At 37.0% G+C, this 15,355-nt stretch overlaps 1 protein-coding gene across 7 annotated transcripts in view; it reads right to left on the bottom strand.

Annotated features, from left to right (window-relative positions):
* The window catches only part of GDAP2 (ganglioside induced differentiation associated protein 2), a 71,469-nt gene that overhangs the window by 51,364 nt on the left and 4,750 nt on the right, over positions 1–15,355 (bottom strand). For 6 of the 7 annotated variants that reach the window (XM_070607667.1, XM_070607668.1, XM_070607670.1 and 3 more), the window contains exons 2-4: positions 10,660–10,902; positions 9,258–9,397; positions 1–154 (exon numbers count right to left, since the gene is read on the bottom strand). In XM_070607667.1, the coding sequence (XP_070463768.1) occupies positions 1–154; positions 9,258–9,397; positions 10,660–10,835 (470 nt within the window). In that variant the 5' untranslated portion in view covers positions 10,836–10,902. Of the gene's footprint in view, positions 155–9,257; positions 9,398–10,659; positions 10,903–13,728; positions 13,823–15,355 lie in introns of those variants that run through there. The other variant, XM_008526617.2, reaches the window with a different exon arrangement.

Raw genomic sequence — 15,355 nt, 5'->3', positions numbered from 1 at the left:
TTTGCCAGCTGAAGTACGTTTCTGTAGCAGCTGTACAGGGAACTCTCAGCTGCTGTGCGATAGCGGCTCTTATATTTGGGTCCCACTGTGTGAATGATGAACCGAGCAGCTAGATTAAATCCTTTCGTCAATTTTGCTTCACCTGTCCGGCAACCTAGGAACAATGGAGCACACATAAGTCATGGAGGTATTAGAAAACAACAACAACAAAACAAAGCATAAAACAGAGAAAGTATTAAGAACTTTTGAGAAATTTCAGTTAAAAGTATGGACTGAACACAAGCAATTATCTCTGTTCTCAAAATGACAGTGAAGCAATACAATAGGTATAAAAATAGAGACAAAGAAAAGAGAAGAAAACATGAAACAGATAAACATCATCAAAATTTTGGAAGATAGAAAGTCAATGGACTAGAAGTAACTGATTTAGCAAAACAGAAAAACCTAAGTGCTTGCAGAAATGGAGAAACCACTACGAAGCAAGCTGGTCTGTACTGAAAGGCAGTGCTGGATTCAAGACAGACTGCTTTGATTCAATTCCCGAGGCCACCATGTTCCAGCTGTGACACTTTGGGCAGATGCTTGGTCTCTCCATGCCTTGATTTCCTATTTAAAGAGGATACTAGTAGTACTCACATCACAGGATTAAATGAGTTACTATATGCAAAGAGCATACATGCATTAGCTATTATTGTTGTTGTTGTTGCTGCTATTGCAGAACACTAAAAAGGCTCCGAAATTGGAGATCCTAAGTACTTTTAAAGGCTATGATGTGAAGTGGGACTAAAAAGAGAAGGCTGAGTTAAAAGTCTGCATAAAAACAGTCAAATCTCAAACAACCCCTCTCTCAGCCAACATAGCAAGGTGATCATGTCTTTACCACCACAGCAGTGGGAAGGTTTACTCTCTGGAGATGCTGAACTAGAGTTTCTGGACAGATCCCTAGGCATAGGTAAAAGGAGGGGATTTAGTTAAAGTGTTATATTTAACAATGATAGCTCTAGATCTCTGCTCCTAATTGGCTTCCAAAACACAGACACCCAGGCTTACACTCCTGGAGGATTCCTTTCCAGGAAACTAAGGGGCCCAAACCAAAAGACCTACAGATTCTGATAACTGAGGGAGGTTCCCCAACAAAACAAGAGGGCTGGCTCATCACCTTCTTCAAGACCCACCAAGCAACAACCTTTGCCCATCACACAGAGCTTCCCATGAGCTTCTCAGTTCCTCCTCTTAAACACAGCTGACACTCAAGGACCACCAGAAGTGAGGAAAGCATCTAACAAAAGAGGGGCAGAACAAATGCTCAGAAAATAGACAATGTAGGGAAGGAAACTTAAAAAACAAACTAAAACCTCCCAATACCACAATTACTGCTCTCGGAGAGATAACAGAAGATAGAGTACTTCTGAAACAAAACCAGAATGTTATAAAAAAGGAATATTCAGAGGACAGGAAAAAGCACGTATAAAAACTGTTATAGTTAAGTGAAAAATATGACAGCAGAAATAAAAACTTCAATAGATAGGTTAAAGCTAAAGTTGAGGAAATCTTTCAGAAAATAAGAGCTAAGAAATATGAAAATTGGAGGATTAAACAAGGAGAAACAACATCCAATAGGATTTCTTTAAAGAGAAAACAGAAAATACAGAGGGAAGGAAATTATTAAAGAAATGAAACAAGAAATTTTCCAGAACTGAAAGACAGGAGTTTCTAGACTCAATGAGCCCACAGAAGACCCAAACCACAGCAAGGCACATCACTGTGAAATTAAGAGAACACCAGAAATAAAGATGAGATCAAAAACTTTGTAGGAAAGAAACCAGTAGCATAAAAAAGGATCAGGAATGAGAATAGCATTGGTTTTTCAAGAGCAATAATAAAAATAGAAGACACTGGAGCAATGCCTTCAAAAATCTGGAAAATGATTTCCAACCTAGAATTCTACTTCCAACCAAACTACCAATAAAGTGTGAAGGTAGAAGTAAGATCTCAGTAATTTTTTCTTTTGGTGAAAGATTGGCCCTGAGCTAACATCTGTTGCCAAGCTCCCTCTTTTTGCTTCAGGAAGATTGTTTCTGAACTAACATTCATGCCAATCTTCCTCTATTTTGTACATGGGACGCTGCCCCAGCATGGCTTAATGAGTGGTGTATAGGTTCGTGCCTAGAATCTGAACCTGTGAACTCCGGGCACTGAAGTTTAGAGTATGAACTTAACCACTACGGCACTGAGCTGGCCCCAAGATTTCAGTAATTTTGCTTCCTTCCACCCTTCTCAGAAATGTCCTGGTAGATTTATTCACAAAAATGAAGGAGTACATCAAAGAAGAGAAAGGCATGAAATCTAGGAAATGGGGCAATCCAATCCATTAAGTTTTCTCGGGATGATAATTGTGCAGCAGGCATAGACAGCACCCTGGAGAGGAAGGAGAGGATGGAGAGTGGGGGAGCCAAGTTCCAGGAGGGACTTTATCCAGAAAAAAATGAAGCTGAAAGATAAACAGAAGTGTTTGACTTTATTGAGAGGAGGTTTATAATTACATAGAAAAGTTTGGGATTGAATCAATGATAGGTACATAGAAAATTTAAATAATGAAATCAATTAATAACCTAGAGGAAAAATAGCTATACAGAAAGAATACTAATCTGTTTTCTAATCAGCTCTGGGCAATATTTATATAGTCACAATGTTAATACTGAATATTGTTTTAATAAAAATTTGACAGGCTATTTTGGGAAGGTGGTGAAGGGGAAGAAGATGTTTGAGTGTTGTACGTACATGTAAAAGAGAGGAGTGGATAAAAGAGAGTTTAATCTTTAATTGCCACAATAAGTCAACAGATAATGAAAAAATGAAAAAAATCAATATAGCAGTTTGAACATATTATCTGGAAATAGAAGATAAATAAGATAAGGGACTTAAAACGCTTGAAAGTATTTGCCCCTGGAGAAGAGGAATCGAGATAACAAAGAGAAAGGTAGAGGACTGTTGCTTTCCTTCATACATTTTGACATAAAATTCTTTGACTTTCAAAGCTACATACGTTAATCAATGAAAAGCTCTAAGCACAAAATGATACTCAAAAAAGAGAAAGGCAGGAAAAACTCACTTGGCACCATTTGAGGCAGCTATTAAACCAATTCTTTATTTTGAAAAATGGTAATTACAAGAATCAAGAATTTATCCTGCCCCTCTAACAGAAACTATAATTCAGAGTAACCACGTAATGTCAGTTAATGAGGAAAGGCTCTACTTTACAGAAGAATGCCAGCTAGTGAACGTGGATGGAATGATAGATTTTAGAAAAACATAACTTCATAATCTTAATGAAATTATTGATTCAGACAAGGACTAGAAATTGTTGCTAAAACCATTACGTGAATGTGTGATGGGGAACTGTACATTTACAGAACCTAAATAACACCATATTGATTACTTTCAGTCATAAAGGATAAAACATAACCGTACAAATGGAAGGATCAAACTGTCATCACTCCATTCCAGAGAGCCATCTCAGTACCAGTAACGGTCCACTAAGGGGTCAATCAGATTTTATACCATCTAATATGATACAACATTAAACACACAAAACATCACCTACAAATATTTTAGCCAAACTTGATTCCATTAGCTCTAACTTCCAGTTTACAGGAAATACAAGGGATAAAGCAACAAACTAAACAGCACTACAGGCGAATCAGATAAATCCAGAAGGTGGGACATCTTGGAAAACATCTTGGCTTAGTTCACTCAACAAGTCAGGGTCATAAAAAAGGGATTGTGTTAGATTAAAAAAGAAAAATTAAAGGATATAACAATTAGATGCAATGTGTGGTCCTGGATTGGATACCTGTTTGGATAACTAGCTGCAAATGCATTTTTGGGTCAACTGGAAATTTTATACATTGTTTGGGTATCAGATGAGGTAATTTCTGAAACCAAAAGGTGGAATTCATTTGCTGAAGAAACATTAACTTATTAATTTATTTTGAAGACAGTATATATATAATTATTTTATTTTGGTAACAAAATATTTAAGAATGTGTTCAGACACCCACATCCAGATACAGAAAGATCCAGAAGACTATGCACTAAAGTGTTAAGAGTGGTGATCTTCGTGTGGTGGAAATGTTTCCATTTGTTTTTAGCTTGTGGGCATATAATTTCCTACAATTTACATTTACTGCTTCTATAACTAGAAAACAATTACTGAAAAGAAATTATATAAATGCATTACTTTGATTAAAAAAAAAGGCAAGCAGGCAAGCAAACATGCATTTGGGCAGTCAGTTTGCAGAATCAGTCCTGAAGATCTTTCAGGACTGAGCTCAGGAATAGAATTTTAAGTATTCTGGATATTCTGGTTTGGGGAATTATACCTTTCCTTTAACGACTGTTACAAAAACTCAGAACTTAGGAGATTAGTCATGCTAAGTAATGCTATATTGCTTCCCAATCTTTCACTTTTTCTTTCTAGCCCAGATTTCTTCAACCCAAAGCTCAAATCCTGACATCAATGTAAACACTTAAGACACAGTCCTGAAAGTATTTTTAATTCCTGTAAAATAAACACAAGTTCACTAAATAAGTTCACTCCAGCCATAACTCTGTCTTCATGTCTTTATTCCCGGCTACATCTTCTGCTAAGGAGCATTGCTGCAATGATAATCTGAGTATTAAAGATTAGTTATGACTTTTCAACTTCACTTATTTCTCTCCAAATCCTAACATCCACAGTAAGAAACACAAAAGTTGTTTTAATGCATATAGCAAAAAGAGAGCTATTCGTAAGAGAACACAGTAGGCAAAAAGGTACTGTGTGTACTCCCACCCTATCAAATGCACACAGTTAAATACTGAGTAACACAGAAAATGTAAGGAGCAAAACTGTACAGTGATCCTGATTGGAAGAAAAAATACTTTTCTCCTCACTTTACACATAGAGATATCTAAACTTATTACTTAAGATACTTAAGTACTTAATAATTAAGTACTTAATCATATATATTTTTGCCTAGAAACAAGTAGATAGGTGAATCATCAGATGCTATTCTGACTCTAATTTAAAGCTGAACATCATCTGTCAATCTAGCTGTCTCTTATCACACATTCTTTACCAAAACAACAACAAACCCTACATAGCTTTAGTTTCATAAAATTCCTAAATTCAAAGAGTGAATGTAAGGTCAACATATTTTTTTGGAAATTTGGGTACAATAAGCCAAACCTATCCATTCCATCTTTGGGAAGCTCTATTTCCTAGAAAAATTTCTCTAACTGAACTGAAATGATGTTTTATGTATCTTCTATCAAGGATGATGGCAGCACAAGCTGGCTAGAGGCAGTGGTGATACAAAGAGATTCAAGATCTATGAACTACCTGAAAACAACTTCATTTAGGAGTTCAGGAGCGTGCTGTTTAATTTCCACACGAATCTTCATAAATTTGATAAGGCTTGCTTTGTAGCCCAATATATGATCTATCCTGGAGAATGTTCCCTGTATGCTTGAGAAGAATGCGTATTCTGGTGCTGCTGGATGGAATATTCAGCAGACGTCTGTTAGGTTCATTTGGTCTATGGTGTTTTGCAGGCCTGCTGTTTCCTTATTAATTTTCTGTCTGAATGATCTATCCAGTGTTGACAATGGGGTATTGAGGTCCCCAACTATTATCATATGCTATTTCTCCATTCTATTAATATTTGCCTTAAATATTTAGGCGCTCCAATGTTAGGTACATATATACTTACAATTGTTATATCCTCTTGATGAACTGACCCCTTTATCACCACATAGTGACCCTCTCTGTCTCTCGTGACCAATTTTGACTGAAAGTCTATTTTATCTAAGTATAGCCACTCCTGCTTTCTTTTGGTTTCCATTTGCATGGAATATATTTTTCCATCCCTTCGCTTTCAGCCTATGTGTGTCATTAAAGCTAAAGTGAGTTTCTTTTTGTTCTTGAGGAAAATTAGCCCTGAGCTAACATCTGCCACCAATCCTCCTCTTTTTGCTGAGGAAGATGGGCTCTGAGCTAACACGAGCACCCATCTTCCTCTATTTTATGTGAGACGCCTGCCACAGCACGGCGTGACAGGCGGTGTGTAGGTTCGCATCCAGGATCCGAACTGGCAAACCCTGGGCCACTGAAGCAGAACGTGCGAACTTAACCGCTGTGCCACTGGGCTGGCCGCGTAAAGTGAGTCTCTTATAGCCAGCATACTGTGATCTTGTTTTTGTATCTTTCAGCCATTCCGTGTCTTCTGATTGGAGAATTTAGTCCTTTTACTTTAAAATAATTATTCATAGGTAAGGAATTACTATTTTCATTTTGTTAATTGTTTTCTGATTGTGGTTCTTTTTTAGTTTCTTTGTTCCTCTCTTGCTGTCTTCCTTAGTGATTTTTTTTTTACTGGTATGTTTTAATTCCTTTTCCTTTATCTTCTGTCTATCTATTATAGGTTTTTTCTTTGTGATTACCATGAGGCTTACATAAAATGTCTTATAGATACAACAGTCTATTCTAAACTGATAACAAGTTACCTTTGATTGTGATGCTGTATTTCTAATGATGCAGTCTGATACTGTTAGCATTTTCAGTAGAAAAGACACATTATCACTTCCAAGTCTAGTCACTTAAAACCCCAGAGAACTTCTATTCTTTTATTTATCAGCAACTTAAAGGATGCCTTCACTATTCTTGGTATTGGGCACATGAGGCCAAAAAGACATACAGTTCCCGTCCTCATGGAGTCCAAAATTTAATAGGAAAATAGTCATCACATAAACAATTTACAAAATTACAATTCTGATAAGGGCACAAAAGAGAAGTACTACAGGCTGAGAGCGTATACCAAGGTGAGACTGATCAATTCTGAAGTAAAAGGAAACAGTGCTTTGAGGAAGAGATATAATACGCAAAGACTAGATAAAAGTTGAGAACTGAGAGAAAGAGCAATAGTACAAGCGAAATCAAAAAGGAGCTTGGATGACAAAGCAATGAGAGAAGATCAGTTTGGTTCAAGTACAGTGAGGAAGGGAAAAGAGGATGTGGGATGAACCTGGAGGCAAGTGAGTGAGATCTTGCAAGACCTTGGAGACTAGTTTAAGGAGTTTGGATTTTATTTTAAGTGTAATTGGAGGCCACTAAATAGTTTGAAGCAGGGGAGCAATAAGAAGGGATTTATAATTTAAAAAGCAAATGCTTACTGTATTTGGAAAACTGATTTAAGAAAAGAAGAACGGATGTAGGGAGACCAGTTGGGAGGCAGGCTATGGCTGTAGTCCAGGCAGGGGATGATGGCAACATAGGCTAGTTTGAAGGCGATGGTGATACAGAGAGATTCAAGATATATTTAGGGCTTGATGACAGACTTTATGTGGGGGATAAGGAAGAAGGAAATGTTAGCCCTAAAGTTTTTTGCATGAAAAATAGAACGAATGATAGTGTCATTTTACAGAGATAGCAAATAGTTTCGTATATAAGAAGAGTTATCAAATTGGGCTTCCTCATCCTGAACTTGGGTAAATAATGTTTCAAACTTACTCCAAGACTTTTATCTTCATCCCTGTCAATTTTTTCATTTTTTGGCTTACACTTCTAGTCACTTCAGATATTTAAAAATCTTTAGTCTATCATCCAATATCTCCTGTTACTCCTCCCAGCTTTCTACCCTCCATACATTTGGTAAATCATACTTTGTAATCATTTACTAAGTTGTTATTAAAAATCTAAAATAGAGACAGGACTAAGTATTCAGCTCTTCAGTGCATCATTAACAATCTCTCTTCAGGTTGGCACTGATTCATGAAACAACACAACTGAGGCCTGTAGCCAGCACGAGCAATAACACTGAACGTGCAGGATGTTCCTAGTACTGAATGTCCACTATTTAATTTGGTCTTCATGATATTCGTTTTCCCATCCTCAAATACTCATTGAGCTCTTGTTACGTGTCAGGAACTGAGGTAGGGACTATTATCACCCTCCTCATTTTAGAGATAAGGAAACTCAGGCTCAGAGGTGAAGTAATTGGTCTTAAGTCACACAGTTAGTAAAGGGCAGAGTTATAATATGAACCCCAGTTTGGAGACTCTCCAGCACATGTCGTTAAATATTGAAGTTTTATTTGTACACTTGTATTAAATTTTCTTTTCTTTGTTTAATCCATTAGTACAGCTCTAATGTGTAAGTGACAATACACACACACACACACACACAGGCCATTAGGACTTCTTCTTTGTTACTTTTATCAAAGAACTTAGCATTATCTCTAATACATTTTCTAATTTCTACATGTTCTTCATGGTATCATGTTTTTAGTTTAATCAAGGGCTTTTCCCCCTTTTTCCTCCTCCTGTCCCCACAGTGAAAGTTCAGCTTCCTGATCAGATAATGCAATTCTTCTCTCTCTATCCCTCTTTCATGGAGCCAGCATTATAAGTATTCCTATTCAAATTCTAATCTCTTTATTAGGTTAGAAACCAGCTGTTAATTTTAAATGGTAGAACTCAAAGAAATCAAGATTTTATACAGGTGGAATTTGCTGTTCCATTTTAAGAAACATTGCTGTATTTCATAAATACTTTTTATAAAATGGGATGACAGAATTTCACAACATTCCATTTGGGCACGAATAACAATAGCAAACGGTTGCCAGGTTGGTAATTGAAGAAAATGAATGCAGATAAGATAAACAAGATTCAGAACCAACAGGACTCTTCCTGTTCCCATTTCCAAAGAAATGTTCCTAGAAGAAGAATGTCCTGGTAAAAAAAAACAGTAGCAAGTACAAAATTAACTGAGACTATATTTGCTCTTGCAATGCACTTTGGTTTTATCAGGAAATCAACTTCATCTCAGAAGTGAAGGTCCATGTCTAGGAGGTATATAAAAAATTCTCTGTCCCTAGCAAATCCTGATAAAAATTTTTTAGTTTAGACAAAGGACAGTTGTTTCACAAGGCTTATCAATGCAAGAAAATACAGAGCCAAGAAAATGCTACCAAAGCTCTAACCGACTACAATGATTGTCATTTTAAAACTTAGGAACGTGACAGAGGAGTTTTACTGAGCAGTCTCAGCGTTCTGCTTCTAACACATTGTGGGGTTTTCAAAAGCTGTACTTATTTCGTTTTAACAACAACAAAATGGCTACATCTACTTACTTTTCTCACTTAAATGCAAAACATGCTTCTTCAAACATCAAAAGAAATGTTTCCTAGGCAATGACATACCTAAGAAAATTCACTCACCTTTAAGTTTCTGGAGGTCCTCCTTCAAATCAGGCCCTGCAAGCATGAAGATACTTTCTGACACAGGATTCTTATCTGTAAGACTTTCATTGCTGGTATTTACAATGGCTGTACAGTTCAGTAATGCCACATCTCCTTTCCTGAGGAAGCCATTAGTAAATAAAGAGTAAGTGTAAAGAAGAGGAGGGTGATAAGAAAGCTAATTTCTAATTCTTTCGAAACATTCTATCCTCACTCCCTTCACAACATTGCTTTTGCTGGCTCACAAGTTTAAGCAATGGTAGATAAGTAGTTCCTGACTCAGAAAGACTAATCTACTTTTATTAGATAGATCTTTAACGCAATTGCTACAACACTGAAACTCACAAAACCAACATGCTATTCCTTTGCGTCTTTCATATTTCTTTTTCATTGTAACAGAATGCTTATAGAACTGAAAGTTGTTGGTTTAAAGAGTTTACACACAGCAGCATTATTCATAATAGCCAAAAAGTGGAAACAATCCAAATGCCCATCAACTAATGAACTAATAAACTAAATGTGGTATATTCAATGGAATATTATGTGGCCACTAAAAGGAATGACATACTGATTCATACTACAACATGGATGAATCTTAAAAACATGACACTTAGTCACAATTGATTCCATTCGTATTAAATGTCCAGAAGAGGGAAAGCTATAGAGGAAAAGTAGATTAGTGGTTGGCTAAACCTGAGAGATAGGCGGGCAGGGGGGATGGAAAGGGAATGACTGCTAACGGGTATAGGACTTTTGGTTGATGAAAATGTTCTAAAACTGACTGCAGTAATGGTTACACAACTTTGTGAATATACTAGAAACCACTGACTTGTATGATTTAAACTTGTGAGCTGTATGGTATATGAATTACATCTCAATCAAGTTTTTAAAAAAAGAAATGTACTACTACTAATACATGCAACAACATAACGAACTTTCAAATAATTATGCTGAATGAAAGAGGCCAGACTAAAAAAATGAGTACAGGATTCCATTTATATAAAACTCTAGAAAATGCAAACAAATCTACAGTTACAGAAAGATCAACGGTTGCTGGGGGATGTGGAGGCAGGGAGGGGCAAGAGGGAAGGATTGCAAAGGAACAAAAAAACCTTTTGGGTGATAAATATATTCAATATCTTGATTGTAGTGATGGGTTCATGGGTGTACACATACATCAAAATTTACCAAATTGTACACTTTAAATATGTGCAATTTACTGTATGTCAATTATACCTCAATAGAGCTATGCATATGCAAAGCAATATTTCAACAATGCTAAGGCTTACCAAAAAAAAAAAGAGTTTAGAAGAAATTATAAGGAAAAACAATTTAGAAAAAATTAAGATCATATCATGATATGATTTAGTCAAAGAATTACCAAAGAACCACTTTTCTGTTGATGTCCTTATTATAAAGAAAAGGTGATCTAATAGTGTCTTCCTGAAATGTTTCAGCTGCAGCATCAGAAGCATCTAATTCATCTTCACATGAGTTGCTCCAGCTTGGTAGTGTATCCACATCCACAAACTGGGAAGGTGCCCCCAAGGGATCCATGGAATGGGAACTTCAGCTTGTCTTTTTCCAAATTCCTCAGCAATTCAATATTCACTGGAGACTTTAGCTTAAGAGAAAAGAAAGAGATGTTTTAATAGAGAAGCACAGATACTACTTTACTTGCATTAGAGCAAAAACCAAAATTCTACTGTGAAAAGCTACAACAGTATATTGTGTGATTAGTCACTTAAATAGTCCATAAAAATCAATGTACAACAAAGAATTGCTACAGCTTTTCTAAAACAAGAAGAAAGGGGAATTATTTAAGCATAAATTCTTTTCAAAGAATTACAGCCATTAAAATAATCACATGGCCAGCAGTTCTACTTTCCAGAAACAGAGGATTATTCATTCAACATTCATTGAATGCCCACTATTGGGGGGAAAAATGCTAGGTGATGCAAGAGAAACAAAGATAAACAATTTGTACAATTTAAAGAGTTCAGTCTAATGATAATAAGGAGGATGTATTGAGTAAGACAAAATGAGAAGCAGGGAGGTCATTGCAATCAAGTAGTAAGAGAGAATACAAGTTTAAACTAGGCAGAAAAGGAGATAGAGGAGGAGGCATGGATTTTACAGGCAACATACAAAGGAAGAATTAACAGGATTTGACAAGTTATAAGATATGGTATATGAGACAGTGATGCGATGGAAGGTTGGTTGTAAAGAAATGCAGAAATGAGACGAGGAGGGTGATAGGAAATCACATAGCGTCAAGTACTACAGAGAGGTCACGGGAAATTTAACATGAGAAAAGTATACTTAATTTGCCAATAAGTCAGACAGTTGTTTCAGTAAAATGGTAGATTCATTCATTCAATACATCTTTGTAAGCATCTATGATGTGTCAGGTACTAGGCACTGTGTGTCCTAGGCACTGGGATACACTGGTGAATAAGACAGAGCAAGTCCCTGCCCTTACAGAACTTATGCTTCATGAAGAGGAGAGAATAAACAATAAACAAGCAAGCAAGCAGGTATCTAACAGAATGATGGGGGCAATAAGTATTATGAGAGGAAAGGTGATATCTGAGTAGAGAGCTAAATAAAGTGAGAGAACAAGCCATGGGAAGCTCTGGAGAGTGTTTCAGGCAGAGGAAATAGCAAGTACAAAGGCCAAAAGGTCAGGAAGGAGCTGGGTCTATTCCAGTAAGAGTGAGGAGGTGGTCTGGCTAGAGTAGAATGAGCCAGGTAATGAGTGGTAGGTGATGAGGTTGGTGAGACAGGGAAAGGCCAGATGTTGCAGTTTGTAAGCCACAAGAAGTTTAGATCTTATTGGAAATATGAGGGGAAGCTGTTAGAAGATCTTGATAGAGATAATGACTTAATAAAACAACATTTGAAAAGACTACTCTGGCTACAGTGGACTTGAGGGGGTGGGGGGCAAGAGTAAAAGCAGAGATCACAGAGAGCACTGCAGTAATCTAGGTGAGATGATAAGGGTAGTGAGAAACAGATAGATTTGGGATGTAGCTTGTATATGAAGGGTAAGGGAGAAGAACAGAATCAAAGATAACACCTAGATTTCTTGCTTGAGCAGTTGAATAGAGGGTAATGCTATTTACAGAAAAGGGGAAGACTAGAGTAGCTTGTGGGGTAGAGTGATAATCAAGGTAATTTTTCCTTATATATTTTTGTACGTGTCAAGTCTGAGATGCCCATTATATGGCCAAGTATTTATATCAAACATGCAATTGGCTAAATGAGGCTAGAGCTCAGAGGAGAGGTCGGGCTAAAAGCATAAATTTGGAAGCCTCAGCATATGTATGGTATTTAAAGTTAAGGGAATTGGATGAGATCATCAAGAGAGAAAAATGCAAAAAGAGAAAAGAGATGCAAAGACTGAGTCCTAAGGCAAAATTTAGAGATTGGAAAGAGGACAAGTCAAAAATGAGATAGAGAAGGATTGATAAGAATGGAAGGAACACCAGATAAGTATGGTAACCTAAAGACCAAGTGAAGAATGCAATTCAAGAAGGAACACTCAAGAAGGATCAGCTAGAGTTTCATGCTACTGAAAGGTTGTGTCATAGGGCCAAGAACTGATTAGTGGGTTTGGTAAGTTGAAAGTCACGCATAACACTGAATACACATGAGAGAAAACAGATGATCAGGGAAAGAAAGCTGACATGTGAACTACACTACTTGAGAAGTTTTTCTGTACGATCCTAACGTTTGTTGTTAAGAGTCAAGGAGAACGAGCATACTCTCTATACCTAATTCCTTGATGTTTCTTGCTGAGACACGTGATATTAATTGGAACGAACAATGGATCTGACACAATATGTTAATTCCTGGACCAACACTATGTGGTAGGAAATGTGATCATTTATATAACAATTTCAGAAAGGCCTTGTAGATTATACCATGATAAAACGGTATGAGAAGGCTATTCTTATTTGATACTAAGTACTCCTTTGAAATTATTTTGAAATAAAGAAACTAATTTTATCTAGATGTTGGTGTTAAGTCCATCCAATCGGCTTTTGCAACTAGAGGCAACCACCAGTTCTGCTGACCTGTTCACAAGTACTCAGACTTAAAGTGGACAAGCTGAACAGAGCACAAATGGAGATGACACTTATTTTCCATGGTTGAACTGCCTCAGGCTTAATGGAATGACACTTTGCAGAAATTCATAATTTCAAAAAACTATTCATAGACTTTTGATGACAATGACTCACGGCTAAAACTTAACCATAATTTAAAAAATTCTTTAAACACAGACTTAGTTTTCATTTTTCAAACTTGAATGCAAACTTTCAGGACAAAATTGCTTCTTTAAAATAATTTTTCTTTCTAACTCTAAGTAATACCCACATATACAACATTTGAAAAATAGTAAAAAGTAAGAGAGAAAAAAACTCTCAAACTTTGATGTAGTTCCTACCTTTTTCTATGATAGGTAAAATCACAACGTATGTACAATTTTGAATCTGGCTTCTTTAGTATTTTAAGGTAAATATTTCCACGTGCAATTAGACTGTGAAGCAGAAGCAGAAGGTACAATGTAAGAGTTTGGGCTCTGTTATCAGGAGGCCTGAGTTTGGGTCTAGACCCATCACCTAAGAGTTGCGTTATCCTTGACTCTAAGCCAGTTTTCTTATTTCTAAACCAGAGTAATACACCCTAGCGCTATTGTGAGGATTAAATGATATAATCTGTATTAAAATTGTAGAAGAGCACCTGGCACAAAGCAAGGCACAATAAAAGTTACTTTTCTAACTTTCTCAAAGCCAATGTGAAAGTCACGTGCACCACTGCTGAGATAAAGATATGCCTCCATGTGTGGCAAAGACCAAAACACTCACCGTCAAAGACTAATGAGCACCAAACAAACCAAACACAAATTGCTGAATTAAGATACACTCTTATCTCAATGTCTGCCCTTGTAATGACTTGTTAACCCCTAACACGTAGATCAATCCAACATCCACTTTCTCTGATTCTGCTCCTGTGTCACTATAAAAAAAAAAAAATCAGTAATTATCCTATCTGCTGCCAAAACAAATGCATGCTTTCCTATGTCAGCTGGGCCCTTCATCAACACTATTAGGAAATTGTTTTAGTCATTCTTGGTTGACTCTCTATGCTATTCCATATAGCATTTATGGTAGACAGCCTGTAAAATGTGCTGCAGTGATACCTGCCTCTTGATATTAATGTCGCTGTGTAGATGCCTCCCATAATAAATAGGGCTGGACTATGCAACCAACAAGATACTGCAGAAACAACAGTGTGTGACTTCCAAAGATGAATCATAAAAGATATTGTGGCTTCTGCCATGCTCTCTCGTGGAATGCCTGCTCTGGGGAAATTAGTTCCCATGATGTGAGGACACTCAAGCAGCCCATGCAAAGGGCCCCATGGGGAGAAACTGAGAGTTCCTGCCAACAACCAGCATCAACCGCCAGGCATGTGAATGAATCACCTTGGATCTTCCAGTCCCAGCTAGGCTTCAAATGACTTCAGCCTCAGCTGACATCCTGACTGCAACCTCATGAAAAACGCTGAGCCAGAAACACGCAACTAAGCCACTTTTGACTTCCTGACCCATACAAACTGTGAGGTAATAAATGCTTATTTGCCTACTGTGTCCCAACCATCCATTCACTCAAGCACTGTTAGATGCTGAGTCTTGTCTAATGGAAGAGACAGACCCACAGAAATCACACAAACATATAATCATGGAAATGAATACTTAGTTAAAATCTGTGATAAGTGTGCTATAAAGAACAAGGAAGGAGCTAACTTGTAGAAGCAGAAAACGTCTCTTCCAGAAAGTGACAGTCAGACCAAAAGTAGCAGAATAGTTTTAGAGACAGAGGTAAGGGTAAATCTGGGAGCCTTAAGGTGAGAAAGAGCCCAAGATACTAAAGGAATGGAAAGAAGCGCACTGTGGCAGGTACAGTGAGCCACGGGGTATTCGATGTGTTACAAATATGCTTTCTAATCTTTACAATAATCCCATAAAGTAGGTATTACAACTCCTATCTTACAGTGAGGGCATCAAGATC

This window comes from Equus przewalskii, unplaced genomic scaffold (assembly GCF_037783145.1).
Source record: "Equus przewalskii isolate Varuska unplaced genomic scaffold, EquPr2 ChrUn-13, whole genome shotgun sequence".
Taxonomy (NCBI): domain Eukaryota; kingdom Metazoa; phylum Chordata; class Mammalia; order Perissodactyla; family Equidae; genus Equus; species Equus przewalskii.
This window is presented reverse-complemented; position numbering and strand designations above follow the sequence as displayed.